This window comes from Heterocephalus glaber, unplaced genomic scaffold (assembly GCF_053883595.1).
Source record: "Heterocephalus glaber isolate CG9 unplaced genomic scaffold, H.glaber_assembly_v1.0 deba00001481, whole genome shotgun sequence".
Classification (NCBI taxonomy): Eukaryota; Metazoa; Chordata; class Mammalia; order Rodentia; family Bathyergidae; genus Heterocephalus; species Heterocephalus glaber.
This window is the reverse complement of record NW_028258317.1, coordinates 37224600-37240009: the sequence shown is the minus strand read 5'-3', so window position 1 is coordinate 37240009 and position 15410 is coordinate 37224600. Positions and strand designations below refer to the sequence as shown.

General features: G+C 40.2%; 1 protein-coding gene across 5 annotated transcripts in view; it reads right to left on the bottom strand.

Annotated features, from left to right (window-relative positions):
- Frem1 (FRAS1 related extracellular matrix 1) overlaps positions 1-15410 on the bottom strand; it is a 369630-nt gene that overhangs the window by 30287 nt on the left and 323933 nt on the right. For all 5 annotated transcript variants that reach the window (XM_004838313.3, XM_087183903.1, XM_013069744.3 and 2 more), the window contains 3 exons: positions 11583-11784; positions 10734-10878; positions 440-569 (listed from right to left, as the gene is read on the bottom strand). In XM_004838313.3, the coding sequence (XP_004838370.1) occupies positions 440-569; positions 10734-10878; positions 11583-11784 (477 nt within the window). The remainder of the gene's footprint in view (positions 1-439; positions 570-10733; positions 10879-11582; positions 11785-15410) is intronic.

The window sequence follows — 15410 nt, the reverse complement described above, 5'->3', positions numbered from 1 at the left end:
TGACTTTTCTTCCCAAAGTAGCAGTTAGCCAGTTTCATTAAGTTGGATACATCTCTCTGTAAAATTAAATTTTAAAAATTAAAGAATGTATAGAGACTAATGAGATGATTTCAAAACTAAAGATAGGTTTTTAAAAAACTATTATAGGGGTTGAGATTATGGCCCAGTGGTAGAGCACTTGTCTAGTGTGTGCAAGGGCCTAGGTTCAATCCCCAGCAATGCCAAAAGTAAAATAATAAAAACCCAACAATCTAGACATTAATGAACTTAAAAGAAACATGAGAGGACAAGGAAATTCTGTATGTGAAATCTATAGAATTTCACAAGCCGTGAAGTTTGAAAAATTTTTGGTCACTTGGAATTTTTCCAAGAAAATCATCAAAAGCACCAATCAATAACATGAGTATCAGCTTGACAATCTGCATTTGAGAGATGTTACCTTTATACCAACGAAGGCAGATTCCATGGTATATCCCTTCCTGGTCACTTCCAAGGGCAACACGCCCACATTCTCACAGACCTCATACTCTGTCTGTGACCATTCAACATGAGACCACTTCAATTCCAAACTGTGCATGAAAGGAAAAAAGAGATCAAAAGGCTATTATAAGATACGCACAATAAACTGGTGGATTTTCTGCTTCCTGAGAGAGTCACTGGTTTCCATTATGGTGGCAAAGGTGGTTGATCAACCTTCATTACAATTATTTGGTGACTTTTAGTTCCCAATGGACTTTTACTAACATTATCTCATTTGATCCCAATGGCCCTGGGAGGTAGACAGAGCAAGGATTAGAATTTTATTTAACAAATGAAGAAACTAAGATTAAAATACTGTGGAAGGTTTCGCTGTCACTAATGACCAAAAACAAAGAGACTCAAACTTGAGCACTCTCAAGGAAAGGAACCAGCAGTGGTTAAGTTCAAGGAGCCACTTATTTTTAGAAAGACACTAGTGTGAAATCTTCCCTTATGTTTCGGTCTCCCCGGGTGCAACAAGAGCTGTTCCAGACTTCTGTTTTCTCTGAACTTCGGTTGAGTTTAAAAACATTATCCTTCAGGATGTGCCTGGGAATTACAATGTACATGTTGCATAACTATTATGGGTTCCTCCTTTTGTGCATATAAAAGAGCCATGGGGCAAGAGGTGTAGCTCAGTCTTTTTAAGTGCTTGTCTAGAATGCAGCAGAGGCCCTGGGTTCCATCCCTAGCACTGTGAAAGAAAGAGAAAAAGAAAGAAAGAAGAGAGAGAGAGAAAAGGGAAAGAAAGAGAGAGAAAGAAAAGGAAAGCAAACCAAAGAGCTGTACTAGTAAGTAGTTTGGATGCAATTATAGTTATCCCTCAATATCCGCGGAAGACGAGTTCTAGGACTACACCCCCAAAGACACCAAAATCTATATGCAGTTGCTCAAATTTCTTATATAAAATGGTGTTATTACTTGCATATAACCTTGCCTATCCTCTGATATACTTTCTTTTTTTTTTTTTTGGTACCGGGGATTGAACTCGGGACCTTGTACCTGCAAGGCAGGTGGCAGAACCACTGAGCTAAATCCCCAGCCCCCTGATTTACTTTAAATAGTCTCTAAACTACTTATAATCCCTAATATAATGCACATTCTAAATTTTTGTTATGCTGTATAGTTTAGGGTGTGACGATAAGGAAAAAAATCTATACGTGTTTAGTACAAATGCAATTACTTTTTCTGGACATTTTTTATCTGTAGCTGGTTGAATCTATAGAACTTGTGGGATATAGAAAGTCACCCATATACAACTGAAGAAACCTGATAAATAGGGGGTGATCTTTTTACCTATAATATATTTAATAAGTCAAACATTTGATGGGAATTGTCTTCTTTAATCCTCATCAGCTAGAGAGGAACTTTATTTTTTTTCCAGAGAAGAAAAGAAAACCAAAATTGAGCCTTAGAGAGCTTAAATAACAAGCTCAAACCAAAAAAAAAAAAAGCTAATAGGTAGCAGATATGAAATTTGAGCAAAATCTGATGCCAAAGCATCTCTTCTTCCTTTTCCACTCCTGTTTCCAACTGAAATTTTTCATGGTTCTTCTTATTTGAGCTTAGGCAGAGCAATACAATTTAATCACATCTCTGAAGTATTTTCCTTTTTGAGGTAAGAGTACTTAAAATATTTCACTTATATGTTTCTCTCAAAACATGTCCTCACCATTTTTGCCCTTCTTCATCTTATAATGCAGCAATATAAAAACACCAGCAATCTTTATTGATCATTGAGTGCCTTGACATTGCTTTCGTTTTATTCATTTCTCTTTTATTCTAGAATTACAAAACCTTCAATGGTTACTGCCTTGTTATCCTTCCCAAACTTGCCATCAGATTTACACTTTGCTTACAATTTTAAAATTTATCTTTTACAGTTTTTTCAGATCTAGAAATTTCGGGTCCACTGTGTAAAACAGGCATTGATACGTTTCATAGGCTCCCAGACCTTCTTGGGACCATTCATATGAGAAAGTTAAGGTTAGCCTCAAGTTACCACTTTGTGTCCTTGAACAGATACTGTATCACAATCATGTCTATAGCAAAATAGAATCAGTATCACTGGTTCACACCTGAGGATCATGGACCAGGGGACAAGATAGCACTGGAGCAGGGAATTATTACAGAGGTTCAGTGTCTATATTCATCTCTAGTGACCATCAGTCAATAGACACAAAACATTGTTACCACACAGTTCATAAAAATTTTGGATATAAGAAGATCCTTATATTAAAAAATACTGGCTGTTCCACCACTTCCAGCACAGAGGAAGGGGCTTCTGGGCTGCCATTTCACTGCTCCCAGCACAGAGGAGGTGAACCATGCGGGTGCCAACAGCACCCCCCCCCATTGAAAGGAGAAGACATGTAAACAACTCTCAAAACCAGACTTCCAGATCACCTACAGCAACCCCAAAGGGAAATGAGATGGAACAATCTGATACTCAACCACCTGGACTCCCTGAACTGGCAACAAAAGAGGATCTGGAAAAAATGAAATCAGAAATAATTTCTCAGATAACAGCAGAGATTGTGCTCATAGTGCAAGACATGATTAATAAATCTAGAGAGGCTGAGGAGCATGATGGAATCCCGACATAGGAAACAAATGGAATCCATAAAACAGATACAAACAGATTTCCAGGAGATTAAAAACTTCATTGAAAGTATACACAGCAGAATGAGCCAATGTGAGGACAGAATTTCAGATATAGAAGATAAGATTGCAATTAGTGACCAGGAAAAGAAAAATTGCTTCAAAATTGTAAGGGAACATGAGAAATCAATCCAGCAACTGCTAGACGATGCAAACAAGAATAACATAAGACTGACTGGAGTCAATGAAGAAACAGGAGAGAGTGCAGAGGACATAAAAAATACTGAGATTAAAAAAAAATACTGAGATTGATGCAAATGAAATTAAATCTAGCATGATACAAATCAAGAAATACAGAATCAAAAATGCTTAAAGAATTGTAAGATAACACAACAAGGATATCATAAACGCCAACAGAAATAACGTTACAAAGAACTCCTGAAGGATCCGGGTAATTGAAAAGAAAAAAATATCAGCAAGAGGTATTAGGAGAGAGAACAGAAAGATGAAATGGGAAGGAAAGGAGGGCAGAGGAAAGGAGTGAAATTGATAAATCTGCATGGATTTGAGTTAAGTCTAGATAAGGTTCAAATGAGCTTCAGAGTCCAATTCTTCTGAGAATCTATTGATTGCTGATGCTAACCATCATGAGCACAACTCTTTTAACCCCCCCTCACAGATCCCAGTGACCTCAAGTCCAGAAATGAAATGCAATTTGCTTGCTGATCTAGGTGCAGAAGACTGTTCGGCTTCCAAGCATAACAAGTCTGGGTGTTCGGGAATGTGTGTGCATTTCCCTGACCCATCACAATGCTGCATGATGCTTACAGGTTAAGGTTGTCATTACATAATGTTCTATTTATTTTCTTTAAACTATTCACTACAAATAATAAAGACCTATTAAAAAGTCATGAAATTTAAGCCAGGCTATATATTTCACAGAGAAAAATAAAGAGCAAAGCCCTTGCATACCTACAGGATATGTGTAACATATGTTTGAATGTGATTTTTGGTTTTTGTAATAGTGTATCTGAGATCTTTCCTTACTGAGACTGTGATTACTTAACGCCTACACAAACACCTGGGAGAAAATCAAGAGATATAAATAATCACTTGGGAATTCTCCGTGCAAGAAGCTGCACAACTATATGCTTGAAAATAAGTAAATATCCAGATGAAGGAGTCCATGAAAGCAATCTGGGAAGTTCTGGATTGTAGGTGTCTGTGAATAAGGGGTGGTTTGTGTCTTCGTATTTTAACAATCCCTCCATTCTCCACTGAGTAAAGTGCATTCTATGGTCAGAAATGAAGTTTACCAGCACTTGTATGTGAAACCCATTTGGTAATCGTTTCATGTGTCTTAGTAGGAGGTGAAAACTCTAAGCCCTTAGTTCTGGTTCTCACCCTTAGCACCACTGACATTCTGAACCAGATCATTCTTTGTGGAGGGGGCTGCCCTGGCACTGTCAGATGTCTTCCACGCGTGGACGCAGTAGCACACTTTGCTTAGCTCATAACCACCAAAACCATCTCCAGATTTGCCAAACGGCCCTGTAAAGAAGAGTCATGCTAGCGGAGAATTACCTCTTTTAAGTGGAAAACCACGTAAGGCCTACACGTCACAAGAGAAAAGCTAATTCAAAGCAAAAGCTGAATGTTCATATGCAACAGTCACCTGGGGGAATAAAAGACATAGCACAGAGGAGTGGAATTAACACTGGATCAGATGCCACGAGGCTTCTGGTCTCTCTGCCACTAACCAACTGTAACTGGTCAGACATTTGAAAAGCTGTTTAGACTCCACATTTCACACTGCAACCTCATCACCAAAGCCCTGTACCTTCAATCACCCATATCTTGTCAATCTCTTCATTTTCCAAAGCATGTGTGATATATAACATATGCCTACTTTACTTAGATAGTAGCTATGCACCAAGAAAACATGAGTCTTTGGTTCACTGATGTTTCACAAGTCCCTTGCAGTGCTTAGGACACAGTAAGTGTCCAACAAACATTTGATAATTGAAGAAATGATTTTTTTTTTTTTTCAGTGCTGGGGATTGGATCCGGGGCCTTACACATACTAGGCAAGTGATCTGCCACTGAGCTACATCCCCAGCCCAGATGAATCTCATTTAGCGCAGTGTTTCTTGAGCTAAGGTGGCTGCCTTGGTTTCTAGCTAGATGTCCCCTGAAGCGTCAGGGCTCATAGGTGGGCTTTTGAAAGGTGCTTGAATCGTGGGGCTGAAAGGTCATCTTGCTGTTAGAAGGTGGGGTCCGGTCAAGACAAGAAATGACCTGGTTGGGTGCATCTCCCTTCCTGCTCCTCCTTCACTCTCTGCTTGCTGTGAGTTGAGTTAAGCCCTTTCCAGAATTGACTAGTGTCTGGTATTGAGTCTCGGAGATGAGGAAAGTGACTTAGACAGTGACTAACTGTAGGTTCCCCAACCTTATTAACATAATCAGTTATGTTCTTTTTAGTCCTGCCTGACTTTGGGTTCTTTGATTACTGTTAGATTTCATTAACAAGTAAGATGGCACAGGTAGAAAAGCATGAGAGAATAGCCTGTGATTTCTTAACACTCATTTAGTAGTTACAGACAGTCGGCAGTGTGTAGAGACAGCACTCACTGTTACCACTAGTGAGGGGAGGTCCTGAGGACAGATGTCAGGGATGTTGCTCAACACCTGCAATGCACAGGATATTGGCCCAAAGAATTACTGGTCCCCAGATGCCACTAGTGCCATGGTTGAGACTCTGTTTTAGAGTAAAAAATTTGTCCTGCCTGATATTTTATTTTGTGGCTACTCATTTTATTTATCACTTTGTTGTTATTGTTATTGTTGTTTGGAGACAGGGTCTCGCTATGTAGTTCAGCCTGGTCTTGAACTCACTTTGTAGCCTGGCTGGCCTCGAACTCACAGGAGTCCTCCTGCCTCAGCCTCTGAAGTGCTGGGATTACAGGCATGTGCCATCAAGCCCAGTTTTGATTCATTTCTATGAAGGAATAATTAAGTAAAAAAAAAAAAAAATGGGGGTTAAAGCACCAGTTTGAGATGCAGGACATGAATGCAGGTTAGTGAGAGTCTGTGGGAAGGGCACTTATCTGCTCTGAGCCTGTTTTCTCACTTCCCGAAGTAGAATAGTGGTGAGATCCGCACTTCAGAGGGACCAAGTCAGCCTCCACCGGGGCTCAACAACTACTCTGAGCTTCACAGTGAAAGACTTCATAGAAGCTAAAATTGTGATTGAATTATTATTTTTGTTTATCTGAATTTTTTGGGGGGGGTGCCGGGGATCGAACTCGGGTCCTTGCGCTTGCGCAGCAGGTGATGAAACCACTGAGCTAAATCCCCAGCCCTTGAATTATTATTCTTATAGATAGATCTCTATCATCAACACATGACTTGAGAAAACTGAGATGTTAAAATGCATGCTTCCAAATATTCAGTCTCAGTTTATCAATTTAAAACAGTGCTATTAAGCGGCACACGCTAATGCTCTGAACACCTGTGTCTGCAGCGCTTCCGTCATCTCTTGGTAATGGTGAAACTGCGCTTAGCCAAGAGGCGGCATAGTGAGTGCTGAAAACAAGTGCTCTGGACCCTAACACACCTTGTAACCACTTATTACTGTTCAAATATGGTCAGCTCCTCACTCTCTGGGCTTCAGTTTTCATTATCTCAAAATGAGGAGAATCACACTCTGTCAAATGATTACAATCAAAATCAGCTAATATGTATTCAGCACCTGTACACAGTGGGTGCTTAATAAGCACTGTTTTCGTTCCCTTCCTCTGTGCCTCCCCGAGATCTAGTCTGGAGACAAACATGCGAACTTCGGCTTGCAGGTTAAGTGCAGGCACTGGCGAGCTGGGGCTTTCAACCTCTTATGAAGGTGTTTCATAAAAGCTGTTAAAACATTGCAAACTTCGCCTGAAAAAAATTCCCCTTCTCTCCTATTTCTCCTGGACCCTCTCTCTTGAGGTCAGAAATGAGTAACAGGACAGCTAGGGCGGAGCTGCTGGGGAGAGGCCAGGAAACTGAAGGCACGGAGAAGCAGCTGCTGAGTTACGGAGAACAGGGGCATGGCTCAGCTTTTCTTTGGAAATCAGCTTGTTCAGGGCGCACTCAGGAAAGCTGTGATGGGGAAAGTGCCTCAGTCAGCGCTGCGTACTGTGATTGCAGAGGTGCACTTGGTGAGTCATGTGTGCCCCGTGTAACTTTGGGAGCTTTGACAATGACCTTGAAGGTGCAACTTGGAAGGGAGTGACACAGCCGGGCACTGCCGTGAGACGCTCGCTCTCTGCAGTCTGGGTTCACTCCCAGCTCCATCTCTCTTCTGATGACTTTGGGATAATCACTAAATGCTCAGAGCTTGAATTCTTTATTGCCCTTGAAGGACTGTATTTTGTAGGTCAAATGAGAACTCGTGAAAGTACCTAGCAGAGTGCCTAAAATTTAGGCATTCAGCCAAACCAAAGCTCTATGCAAATTTTCATGGATTTCAGTGTTATAAAGTACTTTCTATTTGTGATGAAGTGTTTCCCAAATGTATTCCATGAAGAACTTGTTTCCAGTGAGGAGGTGGGTGGTTCTACAGCTCAATTAGACTGAGATACACTGCATAGCGAACCTCTCAGAGATTCCCAGCACATACAAGCGTCTTGATTCTGGGATGTGGTGAAGTTAAGTTAAACAAGCATGCAAACTAGTCAGCTGGCAACAACTTGACTAATCTCACCTAAACCAACATTTCCGAACATTTTGTAAAATGGAACATCTATCGATCCTTCAGGACTGATCCTGCATAGAAATGCTGCGATAGCAAGCTATTGCATTTAGCTCTTTGATGAATAACCATATTGATTGTTCACTTTGTAAATTATCTCAGAATCAATTTCTACTTAGAGGTAGGCTTTCTAATCCACTGTATGTTTCAGTATAGTTCTTCGGTCAATTGAGTTTACCTGAATACCCACATGAATTAACAATAGTAATCACCAGCACAAGCTGCATTCTTTAAAGACTTCAAATACAGAAGATACGTTCATACATTTTATCTCACTTGTTTCTCTAAAAAAATTGTGTGATTGTTCTCACTTTACAGATGAGGTAACTAGGGCTTGAGCAATCACTAGGTGAATGACAGAGCTAAAGCTCACCCTGAGTTCAGCTTCAAGTCCAGTGGTTTATTAGCTGCCCTACATTTCCCCGGGTATTAGATACGCTATCCACGCTCATAACGATACTTGTGATTCACATTAAAAAAAACAAACAAACAACTAACCCTTAAGGTAAGTATCCTTTCTTTCTTGCTTCCTGGGTAGCCAATGTCTTCTGAAAAAGAAGGATGATAAATCTGCTGCTCTATTGCCCTGGCAGGCTTAGCAGTTGTTAGAATAGGCAAGAAGTTTGAGGACAGCCATACACTCTGAAGCCCCGCTTCCTGGGCAGGATAGCAGCTCCTTCTCTAATTAGCTCCGTGAACATGGAAGTCACTTCCTGCTCTGTGCCTCAGTGTCCTCCTGTGTAAATTCTGGACTATGATGGTATCTAACTCATAAGCATTAGCAGTGATGAAATGAATAGGATAGAATAGAGCAAAAATTTAAGTTGCAAATGCCTATAATTCATATTGTACACATAACTAGGCTCTTGCTTGCTGCCTTGGGAAGAAAAACCACTCACTATTCCTAAATTGTTTCTTACTAGAAAATGTGCATCTAGTTCCAGAAAACATCTGCTTTCAAATGAGGCTGGGAGCAACTATTCAACCCATAAATTATGAAGATAAATGTTGAGTAATTTCTACCTCCCAAACCCATTCTAAGAAAAATAAACTAAACTATGACAGAATCAAAGTCATTTTGCATTACTCCTAGTAATATAAATGCTACAGCATTTTGTTCCATTGGTTCCAATCATTTCAAGTTGAGTAGAAACGTCTCCAGCATCGGTACAGCGAAACTGACAGCAACACAAGCAGGGGACTATTTAAAATAGCCTCCATGAAGGTTATAATTACATTCGGTATATTCTCATGTAACTCTTAGGGTTCTTTAAAAACATTAATCCTCTCCAGAAAGCAATGTCCTCAATAACAAGGAATACAAAGGCCATGAAGGTGAGGCCGTAGCAATCTGGAGCCATTGCTGGGGAAAGTCTCTGTATCTGCATTGTGTCACAAGTGAAGGGCCAGAGGTCAGCACGAGGTCAGTGGCAAGTCTGATCAATAATAGGTTTTTTAGTTAAACTATTAAAAAAGTTATCGAACCATATATTAGTATTTTTTAGCAGAATTTAAAATTCTGAAGAATTAAAACATTTGTCTGAATTTTAAGTAGCTGACATATTTTCTTTAAAGATCATGATTCTGAGGAATCGTCTCTCTTAGGCAAAGGTAGTTTAATGGGAGGGCGTCATCCGTTTTAGTTTCATAACCTCGGAAATTTAAGAGGCCAGGTCTTTCTTGTTTATGCCTATTTTTCATCTCCAATACTGTGTGTCTGGCATATAGTAGCCGCTCAACAAAAATCTGCGGAGTTTATAAACCTGGGCGAGGTAGTTAGAACCATACAGTCACAGAGGTGGGACAATGGGAATGTGTTAAAAAGGGGGCGGAGGGGGGGGGGGCTTGTTTTTTTTTTACCGTGACAATGGAGCCCTCTGCTGGCAAATGTTGGAACTACAACTTGGAATGGGAAAGAAAAAGCAAGAATGAAGAAAAGAACAGAGTGGGCTTCACACTTTTTTTTCCTCTTCCTTTGTTCATGTTCTATAGAAAGGAACCATAGTAGGGCTGCACTCACTTAGGCTGGTTAGTATTCTAGGATATGATAATACTGAACCTAGACTAAACTAAAAACTTTCCTTTGACTTGTCCAGGAAAGACATCAAACAAAAAGCACAGCACAGAGCAGTGTCTGACCCGACTCTTACGACTGCCAGTGAGGAAACTTCCAAGGCCCATATTCAGGAAGAGTCTGGGACAGGGATGGAGCAGTGAAATTATTATGGTCTGTAGGTCCTGATCCTTTTGAGGCTGTGTTATTCTTCTTTTTCTAAAGGTTGTATGCTTTATACCTTTTCAACTTTCACTTAACGCCTGAGTCTTTTCCTCCATAGTCTGCTTCACCTAACCTGTGATGGGCTTTTTAATTTACAAAGACAGTTTTATTTCTTTAGTCAGGGAAAGAGATGTTTCGCCAGCCCTCCCTGACCACTTCCTTTTCCTGTTCCTAGTGTTTTTTTAGGTATTTTCAGAGCATCGTTTCTAACATGGTCCTAGAGTGACCTCTGGCTGCAGTGTGCACACGCACCTGCAAGCTCACGATCGGATGCCAGCCTCTCTACTCTGCGCGTCAAAGGGTGTGCATTTTTATGCAGAACATGAACGACACTATTCTACTTAACCTTTTAATGTTCCCATATCTGTAAAATGATTGGGTTTCCCATTATCAAACAGTAATAAAAAGAAAATCCTTTCTCCAAAATAAATTCTATGAGGTTATGATGTGGTCTATCAATTTATCTTCTTAGGTTCTGTTTGAAAAAGATCATTTCACTGCTCTAATCAGATACATGCTGAATGTTACAGGCAGGGAATTTACCTTTGAGGAGGAGCAGAGTTCCCTGTGGGGTCCATGACTTGAAATTCCACGATATCTGAATTTACTTCCAAAGATGGGTTTATGATATAAATAATGGTCTTACTGTTTAAGTCCTTTTGGGTAAATTTCTCACAGATAAATTCACCTACAAAAAAGAGATAAGTGAATCTCATGAGTTACCAAACAAAACATTGAGAGCTGATAAAATCATATGGCTTTTTATTGAAACAGCTTTATTTTATTTGAAACACAGTTTTAAAGAACAGCCAAAGTACATTTAGATAGTTGTGACTCTCTCAACACTCAAATGCAATGAACTAAAATTAAACCTTAAATGTACTTTGCTTCAGAAATATTTGCTTTAAAAATATAAAATAAAAAGGAAGTAGGAAGATATAAAAGTCTATAATTCTGTCCCACCCTGTTTACTATTATGATCACTATCTTCATAAAACCGAAATAACATATAATCCAGAGAACCCAGTAGAAAAAAAAAATCTTGGAATTTTTCAAAGACCTGATAGCATTTAGAATTCATGGTGGAAGAAAAAATCAGGTACAGATATGAATCTGACCCAGGCACTGTGTGTACTTCTAAAACCCGGTTGTTGAAAAACACTGCAAACAGTAAACAGCTGTGTATCAGGATTTGGTTCTCCCAGTCATGAATTCGTGAAGGCTCAGTTTCAACCCCTCTTTAGCACCAATACTGATTTATAAGCGGCAGCTATAAGTAAGCCCTGGGGAGTGTTTGCCACCTGGTTCTGCACTTAATTAAATTACTCTCCAGCCCTGCCAGCTACTGGGTATTTTAAAATGAGCAATTACAAGGATTCAGGAAGCCAGTACCTGTTGTTGTGTTCTCCAGATGTCCATGTAGTGGGCCTCGTAAAATCTTAAAGATGATCTCGTCATCCTTGGTGTCAGGGTCTGACACCTTCAGCACATGGGAAGTGATGTAAATCCCATAACAGCCATTTTTGAGGAGCCCCACTTGGGAAGGGGGATGCAAGCGAGTGATTCGGGGTGCTGTTCTGTCCACCTGGTCCACCTGAACCACCAATAATTACACACAGTGTTATCCAAAGACTCCTGCCCCCACAAGATGTCAGGCTGTAATGGCAACCGTGACAAATCCTCCCAAGTTGCAGATTGCTCAGATTCCTCTTTTTTTATATTTGTGAAGATTGTCTTGTTCACAGCATTGTCTGCAAATATCAGTGCCTGGAGCACAGGCCAACTCGCCATTGTACACCTGGACCCAACTTTGTTAACTTCCCTGATGTCTGATCTCCATAGGATACAAACTTCACGAGGGCAGGTGTGCTGCACACTCCTGCCCTGGCACAATGCTTCAACCTTCACAGAAGCTAAAGGAATATTTGTTGAAATGCTGAGTTAAAATTGACCCGGGAATTATATTGCAAACTTAATGTTAGCACCACAGAGGGGTTTCCCTATTTTCCCAATATTTAATGATTTATAGAAACAGAATTGGAAAGGTTTATATATATGTAGACATTTTTCTCACATACCAGCTTCAATGGGAAAAGTGTTGAATAAAAATAGAAGTATCTCAACAAGAAAAACCTGCAAGTAATTTGTTTTAGACTTGAATATCTGTTGTACTGAGGATGAGGAGCAGGTGAGTAGATGTGCTGGGGTGGTGGATGGGCAGTTAATCCTGAGGGAGAAAAGGAGCACAGACTCAGTGCGCAGAGGGTGTCCAGTCACAGCTGTCTGTGCGGAGCTCATCCTCCTGCAGAGGGCCGCTGCAGGCCAGGCAGGAGCAGGTTTTGACTGTTAGCACCAACTCATCACTGCCATAGAAAACAGGTACAAGGATACAGTGGACCCTTGACTTATGAACTCATTTGGTTCCTGAGGGCTGGTTGTAACTCAAATTGGTTGTAAGTCAGTATAGCTGAGGCCTGGACGTTTACCTGGGTACATGTTATAGATAACAAGAGGCAGATGAATCTTCATTAACCTAATTAACCCAAGTTGTTCGTACGTCAGGCCTGTCATAACTTGAGGGTCCTCTCTATACCATCATTCTCTTCATTCCTAATCTCTCAGTGCTTAACTTTATCTGCCCCATATGATACCACTTAATTCATGTTTCTCTTAGCAAGGAATTTATGTCACTGATAATATTATATACATGCTCTTATAGTACATTACTATATATGTTTCAAAAAAAACAGGGGGATGGGGTGTCATGGTGCATGCCCATAATCCCAGCTACTTGGGAGGCTGAGGCAGGAAGATCACAAATTTGAGGCAAGTTTGACCATGTTAGCAAGCTCCTGTCTTGAAAATAAAAAATAAAAAGGGAAGGGAATGCAGCTGAGTGGCACAGTGGCCCCAAGTTCCACCGCCAGTCCTGCAAAACAACAACAAGACTAGGGATTTAGCTCAGTGGCACCGTACCTGCCTCACAAATGCAAGGTCCTGAGTTTGATCCCCGGTACCAAAAAACAACAACAACAAACAACAGCCAGTGGTAAGACGATTCAGAAATGAAAGTGTTCCATAAATAAAGATGACTATAATACCATTTCAGTTCAAAGCATATATATGAAATTTTGTACAAAACCAGGAAAAAAATTATAGCTTCTTCATTTGTTTCTATTTGGAATTTGGTAACAACCAGTCATTTTCCCCTCTCAAAGTAGCAAGGTTGTTTTTATTTATTTATTTATTGGTACCAAGGATTGAACTTGGGACCTTGCGCTTGCAAGGCAGGCACCAGAACCACTGAGCTAAATCCCCGGCCCTAAGGTTTTTTTTAAAAAATAAAATTAATCATGATTCCTGATGGTAATTATATAGAGAAACATTTTTATATTTTACTGGTAGAGGAGCAAAATACTGAAACTTTCCTCTCCAGAAAATATCTTACAGAAACAGCTGTGTACACAAAAATGTGTGTGAATATATTAGATATATATCCACGAAAATATTTATAATGGCAATTAACAAAAAACATACAAGCCCAACAGGAGATTTATAAACCATCTCTACCTGTTACTGAGTCCAACACAACCTTTAAAACTCCTATTTGCAAGGAATATTTAATGACATTGAGAAATGTTCACAATACATGCAGAGTGGAAACAGGCAACATACATTTGTATTAGTACATATTATCTACTTATTATTGCCCAGAGTATTATTATTGCTTGAGTGGTGAAATTTTGAAAGACTTTGTCCCTGGTTCTTTTTTATAGTTTATGAATTCTTTCCAATAAACAATTATTTTATAAACTGAAAACGCAACAAACACTTTCAAAGGTTGCAGTCATTCTGGAAACAGAATCTCTTGGAAACTATAGCCATAGCTTTCAGAGCTGTGGAGATTGAACCTCAGCTGGGGAGTCAGCTGTTGTGATATTTAGGGAGAAAAGCTCCCACAACCATGGAGGACAATAAGAGAGATGCTCATGGAAGAGGAGGAAACATAAAAGTGCTCCAAGCCATGTGAGAAACTCTCAAAGATCATGAATAGCTGCACATAGGATGTTTGTTTTTTATGATTTGATGTTACAAGTATTGTAAAAGTACTTCATGCCTGTTTTAGTCATTGGTCATGTAAAACAGTATCTAAACTCTAGTCACACAGACTCTTGTGTCTCTGGCCATACTCGTGCTGAAATCTACTCTAGAATTATGACACCTCTGGCTTCTTCATAAGCAGGTCTTCTGACCAGGCAGACCAAAAGCACGTTAAAATACTGGTGCATGAGAGTTTCTAATAGAGAAGACTGGGGCCCTGTGGTAGTGCGTGTTAGATTTGTGAAAACCAGCCAAGACATGCCACAACTACAAAGAGCAATGGCAGGGTCTTTTGTCCTCCAACCTAAGTCCTGCCCCTGGACTGGACGACTACAGGTTACACTTTCTGGTCGGACAGACATGATTTCCTGCCAGGGGAATCTCAGGTTGTAGCTGCTGGCATGGGTCAGGTACAACTGTGTTCTGCATGTGCTACACCTAGTATTTTTGCCCCACTCACCCGGATGCCAACCCAGAATTTTTCAGTTATGCCTAGTAGACGAATTTGGACCAATTCATCACTCGGTGGCTAAAACATCATGTCTGGGTAGAAAGAGCACTTAAAAGTAAGATGGAAGATGCCATCTTTGGTTCACTACTAACAGGGTCAGTCAGTAAGTTGCTTGACCTCCGAGGAACCAGGGGTTCAGGGGAAACTGGGGACAAAGTCTGAGGCTTTCCTAGTGAGGTTTTTACTCATAATGATTGTCTGTCTTTCTTTGTGGGAAAATCTTATTCTTTTGATGAGAAAGAAACCTTATAACATGCATCCACTGTTTACCTATGGATAAATTCATCTTCTGGGCAGAGCTCTCGCAATAGCCACGCTCCCTAAGATGAGGGCTGGGAGACACCAACTCTGATGTTTCCAGCCCTGCTGCACAGCACGGGAAGGAACTGGTAGTGGCCGTGCTCAGAATGCATAACTCTTACACATCTGCAGCCAACAGACCTAGAAAATTATTTCTGGTGAAGAACGAAGTGACATTTCTCAACCTAGAGCAGGAAGCTGGAATCAAGAAAAAGATGCAGTACTGATAGCCTGAAGATCTGGATGGAACTAATAAGGATGAAGACATTATAAAAAATAAAAGCAGTAATTTTTTTTTGTACCGGGGA